At 41.9% G+C, this 25,684-nt stretch overlaps 1 protein-coding gene and 1 long non-coding RNA gene across 16 annotated transcripts in view; one reads left to right on the plus strand and one right to left on the minus strand.

Annotated features, from left to right (window-relative positions):
* Positions 1 to 25,684, plus strand: part of DLGAP2 (DLG associated protein 2) — a 691,732-nt gene that overhangs the window by 588,741 nt on the left and 77,307 nt on the right. For all 15 annotated transcript variants that reach the window (XM_053286136.1, XM_053286148.1, XM_053286135.1 and 12 more), the window contains one exon: positions 16,898 to 17,109. In XM_053286136.1, the coding sequence (XP_053142111.1) occupies positions 16,898 to 17,109 (212 nt within the window). The remainder of the gene's footprint in view (positions 1 to 16,897; positions 17,110 to 25,684) is intronic.
* Positions 8,448 to 25,684, minus strand: part of LOC128340691 (uncharacterized) — a 64,909-nt gene continuing 47,672 nt past the window's right edge. The window contains exon 3 of the long non-coding RNA XR_008313891.1: positions 8,448 to 9,439. This is a non-coding gene — a long non-coding RNA (uncharacterized LOC128340691). The remainder of the gene's footprint in view (positions 9,440 to 25,684) is intronic.

Below are 25,684 nucleotides of genomic sequence, written 5' to 3' on the forward strand. Positions count from 1 at the left end.
CATAGATGATGGTGGTAGCAGAAGAGGAAGGGGAGGAGGAAGTGTTAGTGAATGCTGCTGGGGGCAGCCCTGTGGTGGCGGTGGCAGCTGCTACTGCCGCCACCACGCAAAAATAAAATGGAAAAGGTAATTGAAGCATGGGCCATGTTCATTTATTGAACACAGCCCCCCTCTGACCTTGTTACAGTACTGACATCACTTATTTACATGTTTCTCATAAATATTTGGAAATGGATCCTAGCTAATTAAGAGTAATTCACAGAAGTTTGAAGACAAATGGTTGACCACTAATTACTACTAAAATTGAACCCAAAAGAGTCTACTCTTCACATAACCAAATTCAGAAGTGCATAATGGGGCCAAATGTTACACTCAAAGACGTATGAGTTTGAGATTACAAAGTGGCTGCTGAATTGCTGAATCTTTCTCTTAGGAACCTGTATGATACATTTTCACATTCAATACCATTCTGACATGAAAATGTCTGAGGAGAGGATTAAAAGTAGATAAGTCTATTTAGATTGTTTTTTTAATTAAGTAGAGGGGAAAGAAAGTTGTAAAATCTGATGCAGGCAATTCATCTTCTTGATCACTCGATCGATTGATTGATTAAGTGCCGTCAAGTTGGTGTCAACTCCTAGTAAACACAAAGATAGATTCTCGCCAGGATGATCTGTCTTCAGCTTGGCCTTTAAGGTCTTTCAGTGGTGCATTCATTGCTGTCATAATCAAGTCCATCAACCTTGCTGCTGGTCATCCTCCTCTCTTTCCTTCCACTTTCTCCAGCATTACGGACTTCTCAAGGGAGGGAACTTCACATAATATGTCCAGAGCATGCTAGTTTGAGCCTGGTCAATTGTGCCTCAAGTGAAAATTCTGGATTGATTTGTTCTATGATCCATTTGTTTGTTTTCCTGGCTGTCCATGGTATCCTCAAAAGTCTTCTCCAGCACCAAAGTTCAAAAGCATCAATATTTTTTCTATCTTGCTTCTTCAGAGTCCAGCTTTCACATCCATAGAGTGTCATGGGATAAACTATTGTCCAAAATGATTCTAATCTTTGTAGGTATAGACACATCATGGCATCTAAATATCCTTTCCAAGGCCTTCATTGCAACCCTACCAAGTGCTAGTCTGCGGCGTATTTCTTGACTGTTGGATCCTTTACTATTGATGGTTGATCCTAAAAGGCAGAAGCTATCCACCACTTCAATGTCTTCATTATCAATTCTGAGGCTGGTTGCTGTGCCCATTGTCATTAGTTTAGTCTTCTTTACATTTAGTCATCCCATTTCCCCCTGTGTTCCTTAATTGCCTCTTGTTCCTCAGCCTTTTGTAAAACCAGCTTGAACATCCAGCATTTCCCTTTCCACATAGGGCTCTAATCTTCTTTGGATGATCCTGGGCATTATTTTACTAGCATGGGAAATTAAGGATATTGTGTGACGATTTGTGCAATCTGTTAAGACTCCTTTTTTTGGTATGGGTTTGTTGACTGACCTCTTCCAGTCTGTTGGCCATTGTGTCATTCTCCAGATCTGCTGGCATAGTATGGTTAGAGCCTTGACTCATTCTTCTTCTGTTGCCTGACATATTTCTGTAGCTTTTCCATCAATTCCTGTAGCCTTCTGACTTGGTAATGACCAGAGTGGTGATTTAACTTCATCTTCCCATACTAGAGGTTCTTGCAAGTAGGGAATATCTTCTAGAGCAGTGATTCTCAAACTTGGATCCTCAGGTGTTATTGGACTTCAACTCCCATAATCCCCAACCAAAGGCCACTGAGGCTGGGGATTATGGGAGTTGAAGTCCAATAACACCTGAGGACCCAAGTTTGAGAATCCCTGTTCTAGAGTATCTTGGATGTTGATGTTCCTGCTGTACAGATTTTCAGTATACTCCTTCTATTTCTGTTTGATCCTCTCTGAATCAGTTTCTATCTGTCCTTTGGCATCCCTTAACATACCAATTTGAGGTTATTAATTCAATGGAATGAATAGGTTGGAACCTCCTTCTTAGTTCAGAGATCGTTTTGAAAAATTTCCTTGTTTTTCCATTTCTATTTGTATCCTCAAGGTCTTTACAGATGTCATTGTAGTACTGCTCCTTGCCTCTTCTAACAGCTTTCTGGAATTCCCTATTAAGTTCCTTCATGAGGTCTTTGTCTTTCTTGACCTTGGCTTCTCTCCTCTTCTTGGTGATTTCCACCGTCTGTTCTGACATCCATTTTGCTTTCTTCTGTTTCTTGGTCTTTGGTGTCTCTTTTTACATTCGTCCTTAACAGCTTCTTTGATTTCATTCCACAGCTTCTCTGATTCCCTATCAATGAGGTTCAGAACTTCAAAGTGGTTCCTGATGTTCTCCTTGAAAATGGTGGGTACATTCTCAAGATTATATCATGGAAACTGGATAGCTTTGTTTTTCCACTTTAGCTTGACTTGGAACTTGCACATGACCAGTTCATGATCTGTTCCACAATCAGCCCCCAGCCACATTTAGCTGCCAGTATTTCTCTTTATCTTATTTTCCCCCTCTTTGGTAAAAAAGGAAAAAAGGTAGCTGTGAATATATATGAATCTACTGTGGCAAAAGTGACAAGATCATTCTTATATCTTTTGTAATCAATAGCTAACACCCAGACTTGCAATGCACTGGTGCAGCAGTACCTGAATTCCACACTAATGCTGTGCCATCACATGAGTGGGGAGGAGCAATTTTAATCTATTTCCCTTTCCATTTGAAACCCACTATAACTCCTGAAAATATGTCTCTGAGGTCTGTATGATCCTCAGAGACATATGTAGGGTTCAGAGATTGACAAAAATAACATCTCCCTCTAACACATGTTGTTTCTTTACTGCACAAGCACTTTGTTGTCTATATATCAGCTTGTGCTTCCCACAATTACTACCATATTACTTAGGAAACACAATGGTACTAAATAATATTGCTTTATTTTACAAGTTATTTGGCTGCATATGAAGTGGTACTAAAATAAAGGTAAATACATGCATGCTATAGTGAATGACTCAGCCTGGAAGATAAACACATCTGCTAAAAGCGGACCCTGTTTTCCTGAAGCACCCAGAACTTCCTACAATCTCGTCCCACACAGTTGCTGTTTGCATGTAAATAATCACACTGAGAGCAATTTTTCCAAACTGAAAAGAATGCACTGAGGTTGAATATTTTCTGTGTAAGACTACTACAAAGAATAATAACAACGTTCAGTATTACCATCATGCTTTTCCCTGAAGTGTTCAAAGCCCTTACATGATCTTAGTATTCCAGAAAGGTGGGTGAATATAATTTTCTCTCTGTTATAGATGATCTAAGAGAAAATGGTTTGTTTGAACCATTCCAATGAGAGTTCCTTCTCAGGATACATTTTATATCGAGGAAAACATATCCAATTATAGAAGCATGCCATGCTTCTGGTATGAAGGGTGCTTGTATGTTAGTTAGTTAGTTAGTTAGTTATCTAAATTTTTAGGCTTTTTTGTCACTTGACTTGAAAGCAACTTCCAACAATTTTAAAACAAATACAATAAGATGGTTTTTTTTTTAAATTACCCAATAGAAGACCAAATAAAAAGCAACACATATTATTATTTTTTTTATTATTACTTTACATTTATCTCCCGCTCTTCCTCCAAGGAGCCCAGAGCGGTGTACTACATACTTGAGTTTCTCTTTCACAACAAGCCTGTGAAGTAGGCTAGGCTGAGAGAGAAGTGACTGGCCCAGAGTCACCCAGCAAGTCTCATGGCTGAATGGGGATTTGAACTCAGTCCTGGTCCTGGTCCAGCACTCTAACCACTCCACCACGCTGGAGTGAACATGGAGTGACACTCTAACCACTCCACGCAGTGAACACACCACCAAAATCTTCTCATGCTGCAAAAGCTCAAATAAAGCATTTTTAAAGCTTTATTCTTAACCTATCTACAAATGGTCATAAGAAAGTGAGGTATCCATAGGGCCAGAATTCCATAGTCTGAGGGCAACAACAGATAAAGCCCTGTTGTCCCTCATACAAAACAGGCAGGCTTCAGCATCAGCACATGGAGCAGTACCCGGCTGGTCAGTCTTGTAAAGTGTGTGAATGCATTTGTGAGGAAGCAGTCCTTCAGATATCCAGGACAAGTCATTTAAAGATCAAAACCAGTATCTTCAATTGAAACCAGAAATGAATTGGCAGCCAGTGCAGGTGGCATTATTATTATCATCATCATCAGCAGCTTAACCCACGCAGAGCATAGTCCTTGATTTCTTCCCTCATCCCCCACCACAGCCCCCTCACCTCAGAGATCTCTGCACTCTCACCTGAGCTGTGTTCCTGTTTCTCATCCTCCATCGTGTTGCTTCCACCCGCCTCACCCCTCTTGGTCACTCCTCCATCCTGTTTCTCCCTCCCCCTCTCCCTCCTTGGTCGCAGCTGTGGCACTGCTGGCACCGATTGGCCAATCCAATCCCCCCTAACTCCAGAAACCTCCCCACACCCCACTCCTGCAGCAGCAGCAGCAGCTCTCTGCAGCAGCAGCAGTGTTTGACTGGGCCCTTCCTCGCTGCCACCACCACCATGGCTACTCGTTCCTCTCTGGATGCTGACAGGCCTGGGCCCATCCCTTGCCTGCCTGCATCCCTCCACCAATGGCCTCGGTAACCCTGAGCAGCAGCAGCAGTTGACCAGGCCTTTCGCTGCTGCTGCTGCTGCTGCCGCCATGCCCACTCATTCCCCTCAGGCCGCTGATAGGCTGGACCCATCCCTCACCCTTCCTTCTTTCTCTCTTCCCCTTTCTTCGTTTCCTCTCTATCTCTCTCCGCTGCTTGCTCTTCTCCTCTGTCTTTCTCCTCCTCCTCCTTTTTTCTTTCTCTCCCTCTCTGTCTTTCTCTCTTTTCCTTCTTGAGTTAACAGATCTTGTTCATCTTGTTTCATCATCTAATTCACACAGTGGCAGCCGCCTCCTCCCTTCACTATCCCTCTCTTCACAGACTCTTGCCCACTATCCAGCTATCCATCAATTTCTCTAAGGCATACCCGTTGCTAATCTCACATGTGGCAGCTCTCGCAAGAGTTTACAAGCAGCCATGGCAACCAGTGAGTGAGGGAGGGAGGAACAGGTGAGCAGGGAAAGGGAAGTCTGGATGGACAGTGAGTTTACAGAGTTGCTTTAAACAGGGAAGAGGGGCATCAGGGATAAAATCAGAGGGCATCTATGAACAATTGGCCAAGGGCTATGTAAAGACAGAGCTCAGAGTACAAATACCACCCTCCTCCACTGTGAAGTTCAGAGGGACCTCTCTTCTTTAGCAGCAGCCAGAGACTATGCTCTTAAAGGCTTTAAACAAACAAACAAAAACAAAAACAAAACCAAAAAAAAAACCCCAAGCAAGGCCAACTGTTTATTTCAGTCAATCTGCTCTTTACAAGCAGACAATGGAGAGATGCTGGGAGCAGCATGATAAATGCCTGAATCAAAAGCAGTGGGCGGGGGGGGGGGGGGAGAAATGGATGGATGGTGAATGGGGGGAGGGAGGAATGGATGGATGGCAAGCAGGAGGGGGAGGAAAGGCAGAGTGAAGTTTCTGAAGGGGAGGCCGAGTGAGGGGGGCCTTCCATCACCCCAACAAAGGCTGAGTGCACTTGCGCTAGCACTAACGCATAGATGCTCTGTGCGGGTTCAGCTTGTATATATGAATTCTTCTCTCATCTACAATCAAGCATAACTTCCAACCAGTAATGGTTGCATTCCAACTGATGTTAATCATCACAGGCTCTTCCTCCCTATCTGCATATGGAATCCCCATTGCCCAATCACTACAGTGCTTCTGCTCTCTTACCTCCGATTGGTAAAGTACTGTGTGGGCCACGTGGCTTGCCACGTGGCTAGCGTATGTGTGTATGTGTATATCCGTGTGTGTGTGTGTGTGTGTGTGTGTGTATACACACACACACACACACACACACACACACACGCTAGGGATGTGCAAACAGGTTCGACATCGAACATGTTCGATATTGAACCTGTTCAGTCCAACCATTCAGGGTTGAACTGAACCATCCCCTGTTCAGTCCGACCCTGGACCGAACAACCCCCAACTGTTTGGGTGTGTGTGCAGATTTTTTTAAAAAATTACTTACCCCCTTTGGAGGAATTTTTGGAGGTGGCGGGGGGTCTGCGGAGGTTCTTCCTCCCCCCACTGGCCTCGCTTTATGCCACCATCAGCCATTTGGCCAGCTCTTTGGCCCATTCAGGCCTTCCCACTCTGGCACAGTGGCCATTTTGGAGGTTGCCGCACCTGCCCAATTGGCTTATGCGTGGCCCAGGTCCGAACTGAACCCAGGACTGAACTGAAACAGGGGGATTCAAAAGGGTGCTGGACCAAACTGGTCCGGTTCAGGTCCGGTCCGGACTCGAACCAAACCGGAACACTTGGTTCTATGCCCACCCCTAATATATACACACTAACTGAACCCACAAAAAGCATCTGTGTGCTAGGACTTTGTTGCTCTCCTTGCCCCCTGCCAGAGCACTTGCGTTATTGCTCAGTGTAAGCCACCCACTCTCAGCCAGTCCCTCCCTGCTGCTCGCTCACTTGCCCCTCCCTGCCACTCACTCGCTCATTCGCCCCCTCCCCACCATTCGCTCGCTCACTCCCTGTTCACTTGCTCACTCTCCCCCTCCTTGCCACTTGCTCACCCCCTCACTCACCCCCTCCCCGATTGCTTGCTCGCTCATTTGCCCCCCACCCGCTCCTCTTCTCTATCTGCATATGGAATCCCCACTGCCCAATCACCACGGTGCTTCTGTTCTGTTACCTCCAATTGGTATAGCACTGTGTGGGCAGGACTTGCCACATATGACCTCAGTTTATTATAGAGAGAGATTTATAGATTAACAGCTTTTAAGACATGATGGACAATTTTAACAAATATACATAATGACAAAGAAACAAACACTGATACAATTTCAATCTTTTAGCGGAATAAAATATTTCCCTTTCTCTACTTCATATAATATATAAAACTACTTTAAATAAACATGTATAGAACAAAAACAAATAAAAAGAATAGAACAACCAAAAAAAGCATCTAGCCACAGAATCACTCCAACCACTATTTTCTACAAAAATATCTTTCATGATGCATACAGTTCCAAGAATGGTTGGAACTGTATGCATGAGAAATTCCAATTACCGGGAACTCGTAATGAGCTTCCCTCTTAAAATAAGCAATTTTTTCACAAGCACCTAAAAGCAGTAAATCAGAAATCCACTGTTCTATCTCAGGAGTGTCTTTAACTTCCAATTTCTGAGTATAAGGCATTTAGCCAGAACAGCTGCAGTTCTTCCAGTATTGGGATGATACGATCCAGCTGAGTGGCCTCAGATACAAACCTGGTAGCCTCATTTAGCACTAAATGAAGTTTACAAATACCTTTTAAAGGTTGTGTCCACATAGAACCTGTTACAATAATCCAAATGTGGCATGTCTGAGGTATGGGTATCAGTGGTGTGCTCTTTCAAGGAAGGGGAATCTACATATTGGTAGCATTGTGTCACCCAAATCTTCAGACAAGCTTCCAAAGCATTTTCATGTAGATGTTATTAAATAGCAGCTTGTCACCTGGGCGTTTTCCGGATTATGAGATTTGAAACGGTTAAATTATTGCAAAGTACAGCAGAGTATGGCAGCGATTTAAAACCGTGAATGCAGCAACTTTGTTGCAGTTTTCTATGCAACATGACAGGGTTTGGGCCGTACATATTGCCTGCCACTGCAGCAGATTTTCCATGCAGGTAGTGTCAATATTCCACCTGGATGGCATTCACTGCCCCCCTCCATTTCCAGCCAATAGGTCACAGAGGTGGTGGGGAACTGCTGATGTGATTAACTCTTTAAAAAAAAAAATTCTCTGTGCTTTTGTGCAAAGGTGCCATTTTCTCCTATGCGCAAGCAGAAGCACCGAACATGTGGGACATGAGACCAATGGGATCAACTGTCTCTCTCTCTCTCTCTCTCTCTCTCTCTATATATATATATATATGAAATTGGCTTTATCTATCAAATTCCAGAGACAAATGTGACTTAAACCTAGGGCCGAAGGCAGAAATGAAAAACCAAGAGGCGACAATAAATTAAGAAAAATATATTGTGTGGCTTTACATATCAACAGAGCCTCGATCCGCTGAATGAGCCAGCAAATCCACAGTGTGAATGTGTCCTCCCCCCAAAAAAAGTCTTAATGAAAAACGTGAGCTGAAAGCAGTTGAGAAACGAGTTGCATCCTTGCACCATTGTGGATTGCACCCTTGCAAAACAACTCATGTTGTAATAATAATAATAATAATAATTTTACATAGGTGGCAACATTATTTCAGGAATGGGCAGAAAGAGGCTTTAAAAATCAGCAAACCCAAGTGCACTGTCCAGACCACACTGCGCTGCAGCGCATCAAGCATGGGGGAAGCCTCCATACAATGGGAAAACACAGCACATTCCTGCAACACTTTTACAACATTAAAGGGACAAAACACATCAATAAACCCTGAATCAAGGCATCAGAAATATGTACAGCACTCTGGTGACAGCGCAGCAACCACAGTGTCACAACATGAGAAATGCAGAAGGGAGCTTAACGGACACGTTGCAAAACTGTTGCAGCGTGTAATCTGGAAAACGCCCTGAAGAACACAACTAAAAATCCAGACAAAGAACCAGCTGCACGTTGCAAGTGCGTTGAAGTGAGATGTGTGCCTTTTTTCATGCAAGGCATGACTTCTGTTCAGAACTCAGGTTCTGAACTTTGGATGGCACACTACCATATGAATTCCTGTGTACGGGGAAAACAACCTGCAGATGCAAAGATTTAACTTGTGGAGCAGGGAAAAGGCATTTTCGGCATTATAGATCTCTGCACTCATTGCTATATGCAAGTAGGTAATTAGGGTAATTATTCTCAATTAGCAGATGCAAACCCTGCAGATGGGAATTTCAGGCACCAATAAATATTTTCATAAGCCATAGAGCCACTTTGATATTTTCCAACATGTATACAGAATGTTACTAGTATTCTGAATGAATAAAAGAAAGAGGGGGAAATATGCTTCCTTATGTAGTATAGCAGGCCTTTGCGATATGTCATACTTAAGGAGAACTGACATATCAGGGATGCTGAAGTTTTAAGTAACATTTCAGATACATAAACAATTATTAATCTGTTACCAAATAAACTGATTAAGGTCTTGACAATGTAAACATGATCAGCTGAGATGCAGGTTGAAATTCCAAAGTGAAGACTTCATTTTATTCATCACTTAAAGTGAGAAAATTTACATCATTGCTGAAAGAATATTCTTCAGGGCCATTATAGTACCTCCCCACCACATTTTCACTTTCAGGTTCAATCAGACATCGGGGGAAGATTGTGACCAACTGTATATTAAATGAAAAGAAGTAAATTAAAATATTAAAAACAACAGCTTTGGTTTAAGATGAAACTTAAGGTGCTTACAATTTTCATTCATGCTCTAAAAACTGTAGAAGTAGTTAAGATAATATAAGCAGTAAAGACTTTAAACAGTTTCATATATTATGCTGGCTTTCGAATTAGGTTCCATGCACCCACACTTTGCCTTGGTTTTTCAGATCATCACTGGGCTGGAGAGAGATGTGTCCAAGCAAAAATTCAGGAGGTGCAGCTTCCTCAGTCACTGGCTAGAGAGGCACCTGATGAATTTCTTCTTGATGCATCTCTACAAGACACAGTGCTTCCCCCAAATGCCATTTACGATACTAAATGTCAGGACAGAAATTCGACAATTGCAGCAGATTCACCTTTCACTCCTCCAGTTAACTTTAATTACCTCCTCCATTCAGGCTCTCTTGATCCTCAGCCTGACTGGAGGAGGAAGGAATGATTGCCAGGTTGCACCACTCAGGTAAGGCACAATGTAGAAGTTGTCTAAAATGGCTTTTCCTGGCATGAAACGTGTTTGTTGTTGTGATATAAATTGATTTTCTATAATCCAGTGAAAGAGTTTTAGCAACAAAAACAAAAAAGCTAGAATCCAAATTCCTTACTGTGCTTCTAAATTGGTATATAGTACTATAGCAGCCAAGGTATTTTCTCTTTCTTAGCACCTGAGAAGCAGCACAGACACACTAACTCTGGTCATTTGTAATAAGGTATGCTCAATGGGATCATGGTTCCTGTCACCCCTACATGAATCATACTTTGTGCAAAAAGCCTATCTACATACAAGGCATGTGTCATGGAATCTCTCCACACAGTTAGAAACCTCTAAAATCTGGCGTTTCCAGTGGGAGCATACATCTTGAACAGGTGTAGATTCTGTACACAAAGTACAGCTGGAGTGTAGAGGCTGGTCCATGGCCTGCTGCCATGCTCCCCACTCCATGCACGGAGTGGACTTTGTTAAAAGTTATCTGATTAGGACTCGTATTGCGGCACATAGGGCTAGACTCTTGGGATCTTTTGGACCAAAGGCTAGCCTGTAGGTAGGGACAGGAGCTATACAAATGGGGAGTCAAGCTTTCAATGCAGAACATCCAAGATTTCTTAGAAGAGAATTAAAATATACACTCTGATTAGGGATTTAGCAAAACAAATAATCTGCATTGGGAATTTGGAAGAGCAGACTAGCTTACGAGAAACATTAGCTCAGAAAAACAATACATTCAAACACATCTTGGTACATAGAATGTCGATAATGCTGGTTTGGTATTGTAACTATTTCCATAATGTAATGTCTATGATCTGTATGTTGTTGCTGTTTCTTAATATTAATTCCCCCCCACAATGAGAACAGCCTCACTGAATCCAGGATGGGTATTTGATTAAAAGCCTTGCACAGTTAGGAGCCAAATGTTAAAAATTTAGAAAGTATAAGCCACATGTAACACGTAGGTAATGTACATGTACAATTTGCACTATATATTTCCAATCTTGCCTTGACCTCAGTTCATTCTGAATGATGTTAAAATCCTGTGAGTTAGTATGATAGCCTTGCAATTAGACAGTTGTAACTACTAGAGAGCTAATGAACTAAATCATCACACTTATTTTCACTTGGGTACAAAGTTGGAAACAGTGCTGACATCTGTGGATTCCAAAGATAATCAAGGGGAATTAATTTTACTAACTATGCAGGCATTTCAGAAATGACAAAAATGGGCCAAATGTAAATTATCTTGAATGAAAACAGTTGTTGTAGCCAAAATGAAAAACTTACCCTAATGTTTGTTTGTTTGTTGGCTCTGCATTTGATGATTTCACAGAAAAAATGGAATAAAATCCAAGCCTTGATTAACAAATTTATTTGGAATTACAAGTCTCCACAGTAAAGGTGAAAACAATAAAATGGCAAACATTTGAGAGGGGGGCTGGCAATTCCATGAATTATTAAATGTCATTAATCTGCTGTGTTAAATGCTTTAATATTGACATTCAAGAAATTTAAAGATGACTCTCCCCATGGAACAATTAGACCTTGGTATTTCTTTATCTTTGTTGAGTGTGTTGTGATTAGAAGCAATAAATGTGGTCTGGCAAAAGACTAAGAAAGTACTTGTGCAAATACGTTGCGTGAGTGCAAGACTGTTGTGTTGGCTAACTATGCTAAGTCTGTAGTTTACATTTGAGACTAGTGTTGCACAAACACAAACATGTTTGCACTGGTGCAATGAGGTGCACAACCTGTGGTACACCTCATATGTGTACCACATATGGTATAGAAATCAAATAAATAAATAAATTAAATTAAATAAATGTTGTGCTAGGAACTTTTATGCAAGAGTGTAATTCCAAGAAGCCCTGTGACTTTGCACAGCTACATTATTTTCTTGTACTAGCGTGACTTTGTTGCACAAGAACTTAGTCTGTATGCCAGCCTTTGAGAGGAAATTGAATAAGACAAAGATTATTTTAAAAATCAGATTCAAAGCGAGAGACTTCCTTTTTTCTAGTATCTACAGCTTGATAGCTATATTCAAAGTATAATGACCGATATGATCATTATACAAACATTGTACGAACATTAATACAAACAACTAATTTGAACAATGAATGGGTACAAAGGAGCAAGTATTAATGGGACCCAGTAGACTAAAGGAAAAGTGGGAGTTTAATTTGGATATAACTAATGATCAGTTGATTAATATCAACAACAAAACAATCAAGCAGTTTATAATTGTAAGTTCTCAACTCATGAACTGATATTGTAGACTGTAAAATGCCAGGAAACCCAAAACATGTGACAGTGTTTTTTTAATCAGCCAATTAAATTTAAACAGAAGCGGTTAGTAGCAAGAATGCTAACAACTACAAGAATACTGGTGGCAAAGGATTGGAGACAGTTTCAGTTACCAGTAGTAAATATTTGGTTGACAAAAATATGGAACTCTGGAATAACGTAATTACAAATGACAATGTGATACTGGAGATAGTGGCTGATATTGAGACTAACAAAGCACTGGGGCTATGGGAGAAACACAAATGTTTCTGACGAGATCTATTAACTGAGCTCTACCACTCATGCAGCAGAAGACAGCAAATTTCAACAACCTTCCCTTCCCCAGAAGCGATCACCCAAAAATATGTCCCTGAGAGTTGCACAGCCCTCAGGGACATATTTTTGGTTGGCAAGGGAGTGCTTCCAGGGCACAAAGTGCTGTCAAAATCTCTCACTCACCGCTGTGGTCAAGCAAATGGCCTCTGCACATGGGCAGAGATCACTAAAACGGCCCCTGCACGTGTCCAGAGGCCCAAACCACACCGCCAATGGCCCAGGCTACACTGGGGGAGTCCCATGAGGATGAGGAGAGCTGCCACCACTTCTGCTAGTTCTTGTAAGTACTACATGATTCCCCTCCCACCCCTCTCTAGGTTTAGGGAAGCTCCTACCCCTTTACTGGTAAAGGGGAATCCTCACCAGATTCCCCTTTACTAGTAGATCTCCAAACTGGCTTGGTTCAAACTGGGCCTGGTTTGTTTCAAACTTGGACTGGTCAAGGATGGACCAGTTTGACCCCCAACCTGCCAAGCTGGTTTGACATCGAGCCCAGCTTCAACTGAGCCAGCTCGCACACCTCTGTTTGTGCTACACTGGTGCTTGTCCTATAGCATCGATACTTCTTAGTCTGAATGCTGGTCACTGTGCTTAATTTAAAGTCTCTCTCTCTCTTTCTCTTTTCCTCTCTTTCTTAACCTTTTCCAATTTCTATAAGGGCTGACATCCTGACTAATGAAATGCCGATGCAATGGGAGAAGCACTGGTGCTACTGAAAAGTTCAACAAATGGGGCAAAATTCGACAACCTCCCCTTCCCCAAGTGCCACCTGAAAATATGTCTCTGCAGGTTGTACAGGCTTCAGGGATGTATATTCAGAATGTTATTATATAGAGAGCTTCTAGGGGAAGGGGAGGTTGCTGAAAATCCCACATAAATGCGCTAGTATTGGTGCAGAGTTGGTCTGGAACTCTTAGAAAGAACTGCTGCCACACCAGTGCTTCTCCCATGGCACTGGTGCTTCATTAGAATGTCAGCTGAGGTATATAAACATGGCTATTAGTTTTTGGTTACCCCTTACCTGGCAAAGGGAAAATGATAATCTTAGATCATTGTTTTTCTTTATTAATTGTTTTTATTACTAACTATTGCCTATGTTTGTTTATTATAAAACTTAAAACCTTTTTTTAAGTCACTGCAAAATATGTTACCATGAAGAATTAACATCACTCTTATTTATTTATTTGATTGATTGATTGATTGATTGATTTCTATACCGCCCTTCCAAAAATGGCTCAGGGCAGTTTACAGAGAGAAATAATAAACAAATAAGATGGCTCCTTGTCCCCAAAGGGCTCACAATCTCCCTGTCCCCAAAGAGCTCACAATCTTCCTATTAATAAGATTGCTGTATTGTGTGTGGATGCTGGGTGCAAAAACAAATCCACGGAAAGGGCTTCTGTGTACCAAAGATGACTACCAATATATACAGGAAAACCAGTAGGCATCTGTATGTACATCTCATTAACAGCAGTGTTGTGTAGATTGATGACATCTCCACTCTAAAGTTAATCTGAATTACACCATGGTTTCCAGTCTAATATACGACAAATATTTTTATACAGCTTTTCAACAAAGTTCCCAAAGTGGTTTATAGAGGGATCATCATCTTTCTTTATTATGGTCTTAGAACAGCATAAAATGATACAAAAGGGTATAAGGCATAGTAATATAAAAGCAATAGCAATTGCTTTTATATTACTATGCCTTTTGTATATTACTATGCCTTTTTTATAAACTTCAGCAAATAAAGCACTGTAGAGTTATAAAATCTACCACTGAAGGGTATAAGACCTAGATAAAGAGGCTGTAAACCTGCGGTATCATTAAAATCTAACTAGGTACAGAACTATATTAAAATTGATTATAAGAGTTATATTAAAATGATATTATATTAACATGATACTAGATTATAAATGATAATATATTATATATTATAAATTAATACTATATTAAAAATCATACAAATGATACTATATATATAAAATAGATATAAAGTGATACTATATTAAAGGTTATAATAAAAGCTGATTACAGATTACTGTGTTAAAAGGATAAAAATACAAGTGTGGGCTTAAACATTTGTTTACTATACTACTGGCATATACTGTAGCAGGGCTGTGAGTGGCTCACTCTCTGGGCAGAGCCTGGAGGCTGTCAGGGTCCAATGAATCCTGCACGCTGCCACGCAGAACTTGGCAGTATTATACGTGATGGCAGGATCTTCATCAGAAAGCAGCCACCAGGTGTATAAAATGGCTCAGACAACCAGGGTATTTGATTTATATAGATATAAATTTTAAAATGGCTCCCTGTCCCCCAAAGGCTCACCATCTTAAAAGAAACATAAGGCAAATACCAGCAGAAACCACTGGAGGGATGCTGTATTGGGGATGGATATGGCCAGTTGCTCTCCCCCTATTAAATAAAGAGAATCGCCATTTTTAAAACATGCCTCTTTGTTTTACATGTGTGGAAAGCTGCTGCCGTTAACATTTTCTCTTTAGATGGACTGGTGCAAGAAAGAGTGGGGCAGGGAAGTGAAGGATAAAAGGGAAATGGCTTCATCTGCCCCTATATTTCTACCCCATAGGAAAAAATGAGCTGGTCAGTGTTTACTCAGAGCTTTATTTCAACTAATGCTAACACAAAAGCACGTCTTAATGAAATCATCCAGTGTCTATATTTTGTCTCGGAATTAACGCTTTCTACTACATCCCCCTCTACAAAATGTTTCCAAGTTTCCAAGATCTTTATTTTTTACGTATGTCCAGAGTAGAGATGTGAAGGCCCCGAAATATATATATTTTTAAGGGTTCTCCCATTTTTTTTCAAATGACTTTTTTCGATTAAAAAAAAATGGGGGGGGGACCTGGATTATGAAATATTTTCTTTGGGAATTATGAACAAATTTTTTAAAAAGGTATTCAGCTATATTCATACGAGGAGAGGGTCCTGGCCTTTGCTCTTCCAAGCTTCTTGCTTGCTTTAGATTCCTCCATCTTTTACAGCATGTGAAAGAAACTGTTCTATGTTTGGAATTATACCAGATCAGGAAATAAAGGAACATATGAAAAGATAGAGAAGCTTGTCTCAATATAGGCAATTAAGTTTTCATAAGTCACTAAGATGATAAAAACGAAGGATCAGAAGAAGCAGAAACTGCTGATAATGATACAGTACTTCTAAATCTTAGATACCATACATGATCGATGCTATGAGCAAAGCAGGTTAAAGTCACAATGAAACTTTAGACTCATTTTTTTTAAAGTGCTAGAAAAAAAGTATTGCATATATCTCAATTTTTCACAAAGTTTCCATTTTTTCCGGGGGAGGGGGGCAGGAAAAACAGCTTTTTCCTCCCATGACTTCAAAATTTCTGGAAATTTTACATCTCTAGTTCAGAATTGTTTTAAGTACTGTTAAACTTTGATACTAATCAACAAATTCACACCACTGTGGTCATTTTGGAAGAGACTGCATTGTGGAATTTGAGTCTGGTGGAGACTCGAAGGCTTGCCTTCTCTGGAGTTGCCCCAGGACTATGGAACGCACTTCCTGCTGAGATTAGAGCTGCTCCATCCCTGTCGGCTTTTAGGGAAACAACTAAAGGCACATATCTCCAGTCAAGCTTTTTATTTAGTTGGTGTTTTAATGGATATTTTAATCTGGTTTTTATATGTTTTGTTTTGTTTTTGGTTTGTTTTATGCTGTAAACCATCTAGAGACTTTGGTAGTGGGTGCTATACAAATGTATTAAATAAATAAATAAATAAATAAATAGTTACACATTGTGTTAGGTTTGCTCTAGTTTCCTTCAGATTATGTATTAAGCATATAACTCAATGCATATTTCTCAGTGCAGGTCTCCTGGGTCTTGGTGTTCATGGGTTTCTCTGAAGGCTGTGAATGGACAAGTATAGATTTCCATTTATCAAATGGCAACTTTCCAGAGTGAGCGTACATCAAAGTGTAGAACCCAACCTATGTCTCAGCCATGTATGCGATAAGTAGAATTTACTTACATATCTGCATCTAGTGAGACATCTGAAGAAGAAAGATATGGTAAATTCTCCTCACTACAGATGTCCAATTCCTGATCTGGTTATATGCCACCATAATATGTTGCCACTTGTTTAAATGTTGATCTGTATTTATGCCAGTTGAAATACAATATAGAGCAAATGGCTTTGTGACTTAACTAGGACTAGGCTAAGCTCACATTTGTGTAAGAGCAAATGCTTATTATTTATAATGAATGCTTATTCTTCGGTTTTGTGCGTGTTGTAATATACTGTACTAGGTGCCTCAAGATGAATGGGGAGGGTACCCTGCTGGTGGAAAAGATGAGGAGATTCCCTGCAGAAGGATGAGAAGTGGAAGTTATATTAAAGCCATGGGAGATGAGGAGAGCGGAGATTCTGATACTAGCCCCAAAACATCACCAAAGGTAGCAGTCCGACCGGAGTCATTATTAAAATCTATGGGACAAAGAGCTCTTGGAGATCACCAAAAGTAAGCCTCTCCTATACCTTACTTGTGTGAGTCTCACTGATGCAGAGTAGTTCCCCCCCCACACACACCATTTATTCATGTTTTACCAAAACTAATAATACTGTACAGTATTGGAAAGAAAATGTTGTTGACCATATTCTTACTTGCTCAGTTTAAATGGATGCTATCAGAAAAGTGATTTATTGTCCTGTAATAAGTAACAATAACCTTAAACAAAATAGTTCACAATATTTCTAAAGGAAACAATCAGTGTCTGTACGAAGTGCACTACATCTTATTCCCAGTGAATTAGTACTGAGAAGGAGTTTTAAACTGAAGAATGGGGAACGAATTTGTCAGGATTCAAAAGAAGTGATATGAAATGAAACCAACAATAGAAAAACTGTGGTATTATTGTGAAGAAGCACAATACAGAGAAATCCTACATTTATGTATATAATCCTATATTTTATGGGCATTCAATATACATCTATTGACTGTGAGAATTCTGTAGAATCTGTAATTATGGTCTCATCTATATAAAAGAATTTTGTTTGCATATTGACATTTTTAAAAAGTGAATACTTTTGTTATCATAAATGATGTCTCCAATATGGATAATGAAGAAAATAATATAAAACACAATCCAGCCAATCTGTATGCAAGCTAGGCATACATTCAGAATAACATGTGCTTGGTTTTTGTTAGGGTTTTTTTGTTTCTTTTTTGCAAAAGAGATGCTTTTTCTTGTCTACATGTTTGGGATTGTCTTGTGTGGATTTATTTCACCTTTTCTATTTGAAGAGTTCCTCTGTTCTCCCTGGGTCATCATCTATAACTGGCTGTTAACTAGACACCAGGAGTACAAGTGGACCTTGGCACACACAGTCCCAGCAATCGCATTTTCACATATCCCGGTCAGACAATGGACACCTGACTTCAGTATACGCGGGGGGTGGTGGTGGTGGTGGTGGTGGTGTGGTTTTTAAAGGGTTAATTTTCACATATCTGTGGTTTTGGGGTGGCTGGAAATGACCTCCGAGGTAATTTCCAATCACCATTTTGAAAAAAGGAGCCATTTTGTGGCTCATTTGTGTGAAAAAAGAATTTATTTTCTGCATTAAATTCTTTAAATTTTCTTCTCAGAAAAATAGGCAAAAAGCATTTGGGGGGGGGCATTGCTGGACACCTGGGGACCCACAGAGCATAATCATAGTCTTTATTTCGGTCTTTGACCAGTACAGCCACTAGGGCGCGCGCGCACACACACACACACACACACACACACACACACGATTTCTGACATTTTAGTTCTTTTTCATGCATTTTGCCCTCTTTTTTGCTTAACCCCCCATCACCTAATGCCCCTTTTATCCGCAGTTTCATTATCTGTGGAAATCGGCGGGAACGGAACCCCTGTGGATAGCAGGGGCTACCTGTACAGAGTTTTGTTGACTAAATTTAAAAAGAAGCAAAGTAGGATATATGTCAACTTTAAAAGTTGTGGGTGGAAGCATGTACAGAACTCCTCAAACTGTCAGGATATCTGTGCTACAAAAGATTTGAAAGTAATCTAACTAGGATCTGCTTCATATTTCAGCCTCTTTAAAAATAAAACCAGCTCTACCACCACCCCTACCTGCCTACCACCTTGAGATTGTTTTAATGAAAGGCAGTATAGAAATGCAACAAACAAACAAACAAACAAACAAACAAACAAATAAATACCTCCCCCTCTCTCACACTCACATTCATACACTTGATGCTTTGGCCTGATGCTGCTCCAATGAGTTTTTGACGGGAGGGTAGCAGATGATGTGTGTGTGTGTGCGCGCATGCACTAGCGGTGGCTCCCTCTTCTCAAGGGTATGGAAAGTAGGCAAGTGCTAATTGCTCAGCTGTATTTGCCATGAGACAGCTTTTTCCTTCCACAGGATGTTGATAACAGGCAGTGCACACACATTGCTTCACTACGAGCCTGAAATGTAAACGTATCCTGTAATTACCTCTTCTCTTTGGCTAATGCAAAGCAAGTAACAATTCCTACCATGTTAGATGCTTGCTAGTAGGGATGTGCACAGAACCAGCTGGCCCAGTTTGGTTTGAGTCCAGACCAGACTCAAACCTGACCAGACTGGTTTGGTCCGTTACCCCTTCAACCCCCCAATCCGGTCTGGGGGGGGGGCTTCGTGAATTTGTTTTACCTTTAGCCCCTTTGGGGGGCTTCCTCTAGGCTGTGGGGGTGTTTGTGTGTCCACAAACGTCCCCCCTCCCCCTCCCCCCACCTGCCTCGGTCATCACGGCTTTTTTCAGCCCGTTCAGCCACATTTTTCGGCCTGTTCAGGCATGCATGGTGGCAGACAAAATGGCCAACATACGGAGGCTCGAATGGGCCAAAAAAAGCTGTAAACTGGGCTGCGGCGGTGATGACCGAGGCTGGCGGGGGAAGAGGGAACCTTCACGGGGCCTCCCTGCGGGAGTCCAGGGTTGAACCTAACGTGGGGTTCAGTTTGACCTCAGAAACATTGAACTGAAATGGTTCGACATAGAACCAAACCCCCTTCAAACTATTCACACATCTCTACTTGCTAGACCTATTTTGTAAAAGGTAGGAACATGTGGCAGGGCAGACTGGTGGAATTTGGGGGCCTACTTGTAAAACAACACCTGTGTCTGTGTTAACAGGCACATATAAAGACCCAGCCTGGCCACAGAGACAAACTAGGCAACTACCTGTGTGCCTGATTTCCAGGGATGCCTGCCCCAGGTAGGTAAAGGAGAATGACCCATAGCCGGCACTAGGGGTGTGCATGGAACCAGCTGGTCCAGTTCAGTCTGAGTCCGAACTGGACTTGAACCAGAGAGGGCCAGTTCGGTCCACACCCCCTCAAACCGTTTTTTTTAACCTAATTTTTTTTTACACTTACCCCCTGTGGGGGAGTTGTCTGAGGTGGTGGGGGGTCCCACAGTGCTTCCCCCTCCTCTGCCAGCCTCCCTTATTCTGGGGACAGATCGAACAGGGGCTAGTTCATTTTGATCCCAAACAGTCTAACTGAACCAGTTCAACATCGAACACGTTTGTACATCCCTAGCCTGCACACACGCTCATCCACTAGAGCTGCCAACTCTGACTGAAGCTGTTCCTGGAGGTTTTGTTTCCAGAATTGTTTCCAATATTTTTAACAATATCAAATTATTAAAATCTCCAGGATTGCCTTCAATACTCACTTAGAGATTTGATACTGATTCTTGTGGAGCCCAAGCAGGTCTTGGAGGGATAGCAACCCTATGACATCTGCTGGGACAGAACCAAAAGCCTTTTGATCTCTTTCAAAGTACACACAGGAAGACTCCTTTACAAGCTATCGTGACCAGTTCCATGACATAAGAAATCTATTCTTCACTGAACAGAAAGAAAAGTTATTTCAAACACCTTATGCAGGAAGCTAGGATGGTGAGAAAATGATGATACATTCATTTTATATTGTATTTTAGAGTCAGATGTTGAGGTTTTTATTTATTTTTAGATTACCTTCTCAGATTTATTTATTTATTTATTTTTGCATTTATATACCGCCTTTCGTTAAAAAGATAACCCCAAGGCGGTTTACAAAAGTTAAAAACATACAATAAAAAGACAATTAAAACATCATGTTAAAAGTATAAAAACAGGCATAAAAACAATACAACAAATAAAAACACAGAGAAGCCGCAGTAGAAAACGATCATGTAAAAACCTGGGTAAAAAGCCAAGTCTTTAAAAGCTTTCTAAAAGCTGTGATGGAGTCCGAGGAACGAATGGCCACTGGGAGAGCATTCCAGAGTCTGGGGGCAGCAACAGAGAAGGCCCTGTCCCGAGTGCACGACAGCCGGGCCTCCCTCATTGTCAGCACCCGGAGCAGGGCCCCCTCAGATATCCTTGTCAAGCGGGCAGCAACCCTTGGGAGCAGGCGGTCCCTCAAATACCCCGGGCCCAAACCGTTTAGGGCTTTAAAGGTCAAAACCAGCACCTTGAATTGGACCGGAAATGAACCGGCAGCCAGTGCAGCTCTTTCAAAATGGGGGTGATATGTTCCCAATGGGCAGCTCTGGATAAAACCCTTGCTGCCGCGTTTTGCACTAGCTGCAGTTTCCGGATATTCTTCAAGGGCAGCCCCACGTAGAGCGCGTTACAGTAATCCAGCCGCGACGTGACTAAGGCGTGGGTAACCGTGGCCAGATCTGCCTTCTCGAGAAAGGGACGCAGCTGGCGCACCAGCCAAAGCCGTGCAAAGGCACCCCTGGCCACCCGCCTCCACCTGAGCTTCCAAAAGCAGAGCCGGGTCCGGTAGTACACCCAAGCTGCGTACTTGCTCCTTCAAGGGGAGTGCAACCCCATCCAGAACTGGTAGAATCTCCTCATCCCGATCTCTCCTACTGACCAACAGTACCTCCGTCTTATCCGATTCAATTTCAGTTTGTTAGCCCACATCCAACCCATCACGGCCTCCAGCCCCCGATTCAGGACATCCACCGCCTCCCTAGGATCAGATGACAAGGAGAGATAGAGCTGAGTGTCATCCGCATATTGCTGACAACTCAGTCCAAATCTCCGGATGACCTCTCCCAGCGGCTTCATGTAGATGTTAAACAGCATGGGGGACAAGACCGATCATTGCGGGACACCACAGGCCAACAGCCACGGGGCCGAGCAGTAGTCCCCCAGCACCACCTTCTGAACCCTCCCCTCAAGAAAGGACCGAAACCACTGCAACGCAGTGCCTCCGATTCCCATACTCGAGAGGCGGCCCAGAAGGATACCATGGTCGATGGTATCGAACGCCGCCGAGAGCTCCAGCAGAACCAACAGGGACGCACTCCCCCTGTCTAGTTCCCGGCGTAGGTCATCCACTAGAGCGACCAAGGCAGTCTCAGTCCCATATCCGGGGCGGAAGCCAGATTGAAAAGGGTCCAGATAATCCGTATCATCCAAGACCCTCTGCAGCTGGGACGCCACCACACGCTCTATCACCTTGCCCAAAAAGGGGAGGTTAGACACAGGTCTATAGTTGTCCAGGTTGGAGGGATCAAGGGAGGGCTTTTTTAATAGAGGTCTTACCACCGCCTCCTTAAGGCACGATGGCATCCTGCCCTCCCTTAATGAAGCATTAATGATCACCTCCAACCATCTGCCCGTCCCCTCCCTGGCAGCTTTTATTAGCCATGAAGGGCAAGGGTCAAGAGTGCACGAAGTCGCCCGCACACTGCCCAGGATCTTGTCCACATCCTCAGGCCGCACCAACCGAAAAGAATCCAACACAACGGGACCAGATGGTACCAAAGGCATGTCTGCTGGAACTGCCAAAACTGATGAAGTGAATGTTAATAGCAGCAAGCCATGCTGAAGGAATAACAATACAGAATTGCCATTTTAAAAACTATGGCCTTCATTAAGAGCTCTCTGTGGAAAGTGAAAGTGATTTCATAATGGGGAAAACTGGAGACTTGGTGCACTGTGAGGCTAAGGCCAAATGGCATGCTCCACACAGTTGCATATAACTTTTCCCCACTGTGTGCTTGCTCTGGGTGGCTGCTCTCTTGCATGGAGCACCAAAGGTGAGGAGAGAAGGGCTACTCACTCCTTCCTCTTTAGCTGTTTTTTTTTTGTTGTTGTTGTTAAGGTACTACCACCACCTCAGTTGCCTTTCTCCCCACAGGGGAAAAGATGTGGAATTCCTCTCTTGTTCCCCACAGGGGGGAAAGTAACTGAGTGCAGTTCTGATTTGTTAAAATGGCCTAAGGAGTAAGGGTTTTGTAACCTCTCACTTAACCAGTGCTCCTGTCAAGTTTGTAGCCTCCCACTGCTACATGTATTAATATTTTTAAAATAGGAAATTACGTTGGCAACATGTAGTTTAGGTCTTAGCTTATCCCAAGGCTGGGGAAGAGATTATTGGTAAGGGTTAGTGCCTGAAAGAAGTTGCCTTTTAGAATGTAAGAACAGGCCCTATTCTCCTGGCTTGTAAAGGCAGCGGTATTTAAAGATTAAGAACATAGTCCCTGTATACAAGATGGATAAGGCAAAAGCTTTTAAACTGAAATTGTCAATAAACCAATGTAATTGCTTTAATGATAATCTGAATGTTGGAATAATATATGAACAGGATAGATTGTTGATTGCTTAATATGTCATTCTGTGCAAACCTAACACTAATTCCGTCTAAATTAACATTATCAGTCCTACTTTTTAAAAATCCTAATGGAATCTTTTTCAGTCATTTACTACTGTAAGGACAAAATTATGACATGAAGAATAGTGAATATCTTTGAAGAAGAAAGATAAAAGAAACGTGCCTACTGCAATTCAGTGATTAGCATAAGGTTCACAGAAGTAAACGCTCCTACTCCCCTCATTTTATTGTTAATTGCCCACCACCCAGTAAATAGTTTGTTAGAGAAAAAGGAAACATATGGCTGCCTCCCTAGGTACAAAATAGTTCCATTTAATTTGGCACAAAACCTGATTACATCAAAGTCAGACCGAAAAAGATAGCTGCATGATTAGCCAAAGTTTAGACTCCATATAAATTAGCCTGAATCTTAGGCACTTGTATAGGAAATTTTTCATTGAGTGCCTTGTTCGTTCCTGATTTGTCCTTGTGGTCTACTGATCTGGATAATATGCCATATATATGTGGTATTTCATGGAAGATCCATCCTCTGTACTGTTGCCTTTCCTAGAATATATTCAGATACTTTTAAATTGCTCTTATAAAGTACTGTTCACTTTATACAGTTGTGATCATGTAACTTGTTATACACATATTTGCTTCTCCATTTACCCAGAGCTTTACTTTCCCTCACAGATTCTTCTCACAAGTGCTCAATGCATGGGCCAAATGTGTTAAAATTCATATGAACCAGGGTAAAATAATGACAGCCATCAGTGCAGTGGCGGAGCCAGGGGAACGGGGGCTGAGTTCTCTGCCAGCCCCATTGGGGGCACACTGTGTGTGTGTGCCACTGACACCTCTTGAACATGACCGGGCCCCAGAGAGCCTGTGTGAGTCCTCCGGAGTGCATTACCAGCCAGTGTTTGTTGGCTGGGTCCATTTATTTCTCTTTCTCTCCCTCACTGGAGTGGGTGTTTTGTTCACTCTCCCCCTTGTGGTGAGGACGAACAAAAGGCACACCCAGCCAACAAATGCTAGCTGGGAATGTGTTCTGGAGGACTTGTGCAGGCTCTGGCGGGGGTGCACAAATTAGGTGGCTCCCAGGAGCTGGGCTGGGCCTGGGTTCCTTGAACGTGTCTGCCCAATTATAGCTCCACCTCTTGGGAAGTTCTGTCTGTTGCTCTCTCACTTCACCAGTGCATCCTTGCTCTGTATATCAGCCACTAAGTTCAGTGGTATTTGTTTCCTAGAACTGAATTGGGGCCATAGCTCAGTGGTAGAATAGCTGCTCTGTATTCCAAGTTCAATCCAGGTAGGACTTTGAAAGACTCCTGCCTGAAACCTTGGAGAAGCCTCTGCTAGTGTAAACAATATTGAGCTAGGTGGACCAATGCTCAGTGTGGCAACTTCCTATATTCCTAAGTATGTGTAGGATTTCAGTCTTATTAATGCATGTCGCTGTTGTGGTGTTTACTATATTAATGTTGAGTAAGGAGTAGTTTTCGTCGTTTTGAAGCATAAGCAATTATTTTCCATACATGCTGCTAGCAGAAAGTGAACAGGTTTATTAATTAAATCCAGTGGCTACCTTTCTGCAGATGACAAGTGAAAGCTTAACTTTTAAAGTTCACCTAATATATACTTCACTTAATAAGTGTGTACAGTTTAAATTGGTGAGATGTCTTTTGGGGTTCCATGTGGATCAGTCATGATGCTATTTACTGTAACACCTTCATTAATGACTTGGAAGAAGCAGTAGGCAGAATACATCTCTAGGGAAGCATGGCAAATGATTTAGATGGTAGGATACAGATTAAAAAATGATCTCAGTATACTGGAGAGTCCTGTGGAAAACAAATGTTCAGTAAGTTCAGATTTAAAGTATTACACAACAAGGGAGAACAACAGAAATTCCCAAGTGTAAAATGTGATGAAAATAACCAGGCAAGTAGAATTCCTAAGAAGAATGGAAGCATTGTAGTGGATAGCAACAAGAGTCACCCATATCGTTAAGTAAAGTCAGTCGTCAAGTCAGTGCCGACTCCTGGCGACTAGAGCACTGTGGTTGTCTTTGGTAGAATACAGGAAGGGTTTACCATTGCCTCCTCCCTCGCAGTATGAGATGATGCCTTTCAGCATCTTCCTATATCACTGCTGCCCGATATAGGTGTTTCCCATAGTCTGGGAAACATAGTCTGGGAAACATACCAGCAGGGATTCGAACCGGCAACCCATGACATTAATGCTGTTGTTGGATGCTTTAACAGAATCATTGCACTTCTAATGTATTTAATGTAGGTAGTGCCAACTAAATTACGCAATATACAGGACATATAAGCAACATGATCAATTTGATAACTTTTAAAAAGTGGAATATAATACCACTATTATATACCACTTTTGAAAAGTGGTATATAAATAATAATGATGATGATAAATAAATA

The sequence above is a fragment of the Hemicordylus capensis genome, chromosome 1 (assembly GCF_027244095.1).
Source record: "Hemicordylus capensis ecotype Gifberg chromosome 1, rHemCap1.1.pri, whole genome shotgun sequence".
Taxonomy (NCBI): Eukaryota; Metazoa; Chordata; class Lepidosauria; order Squamata; family Cordylidae; genus Hemicordylus; species Hemicordylus capensis.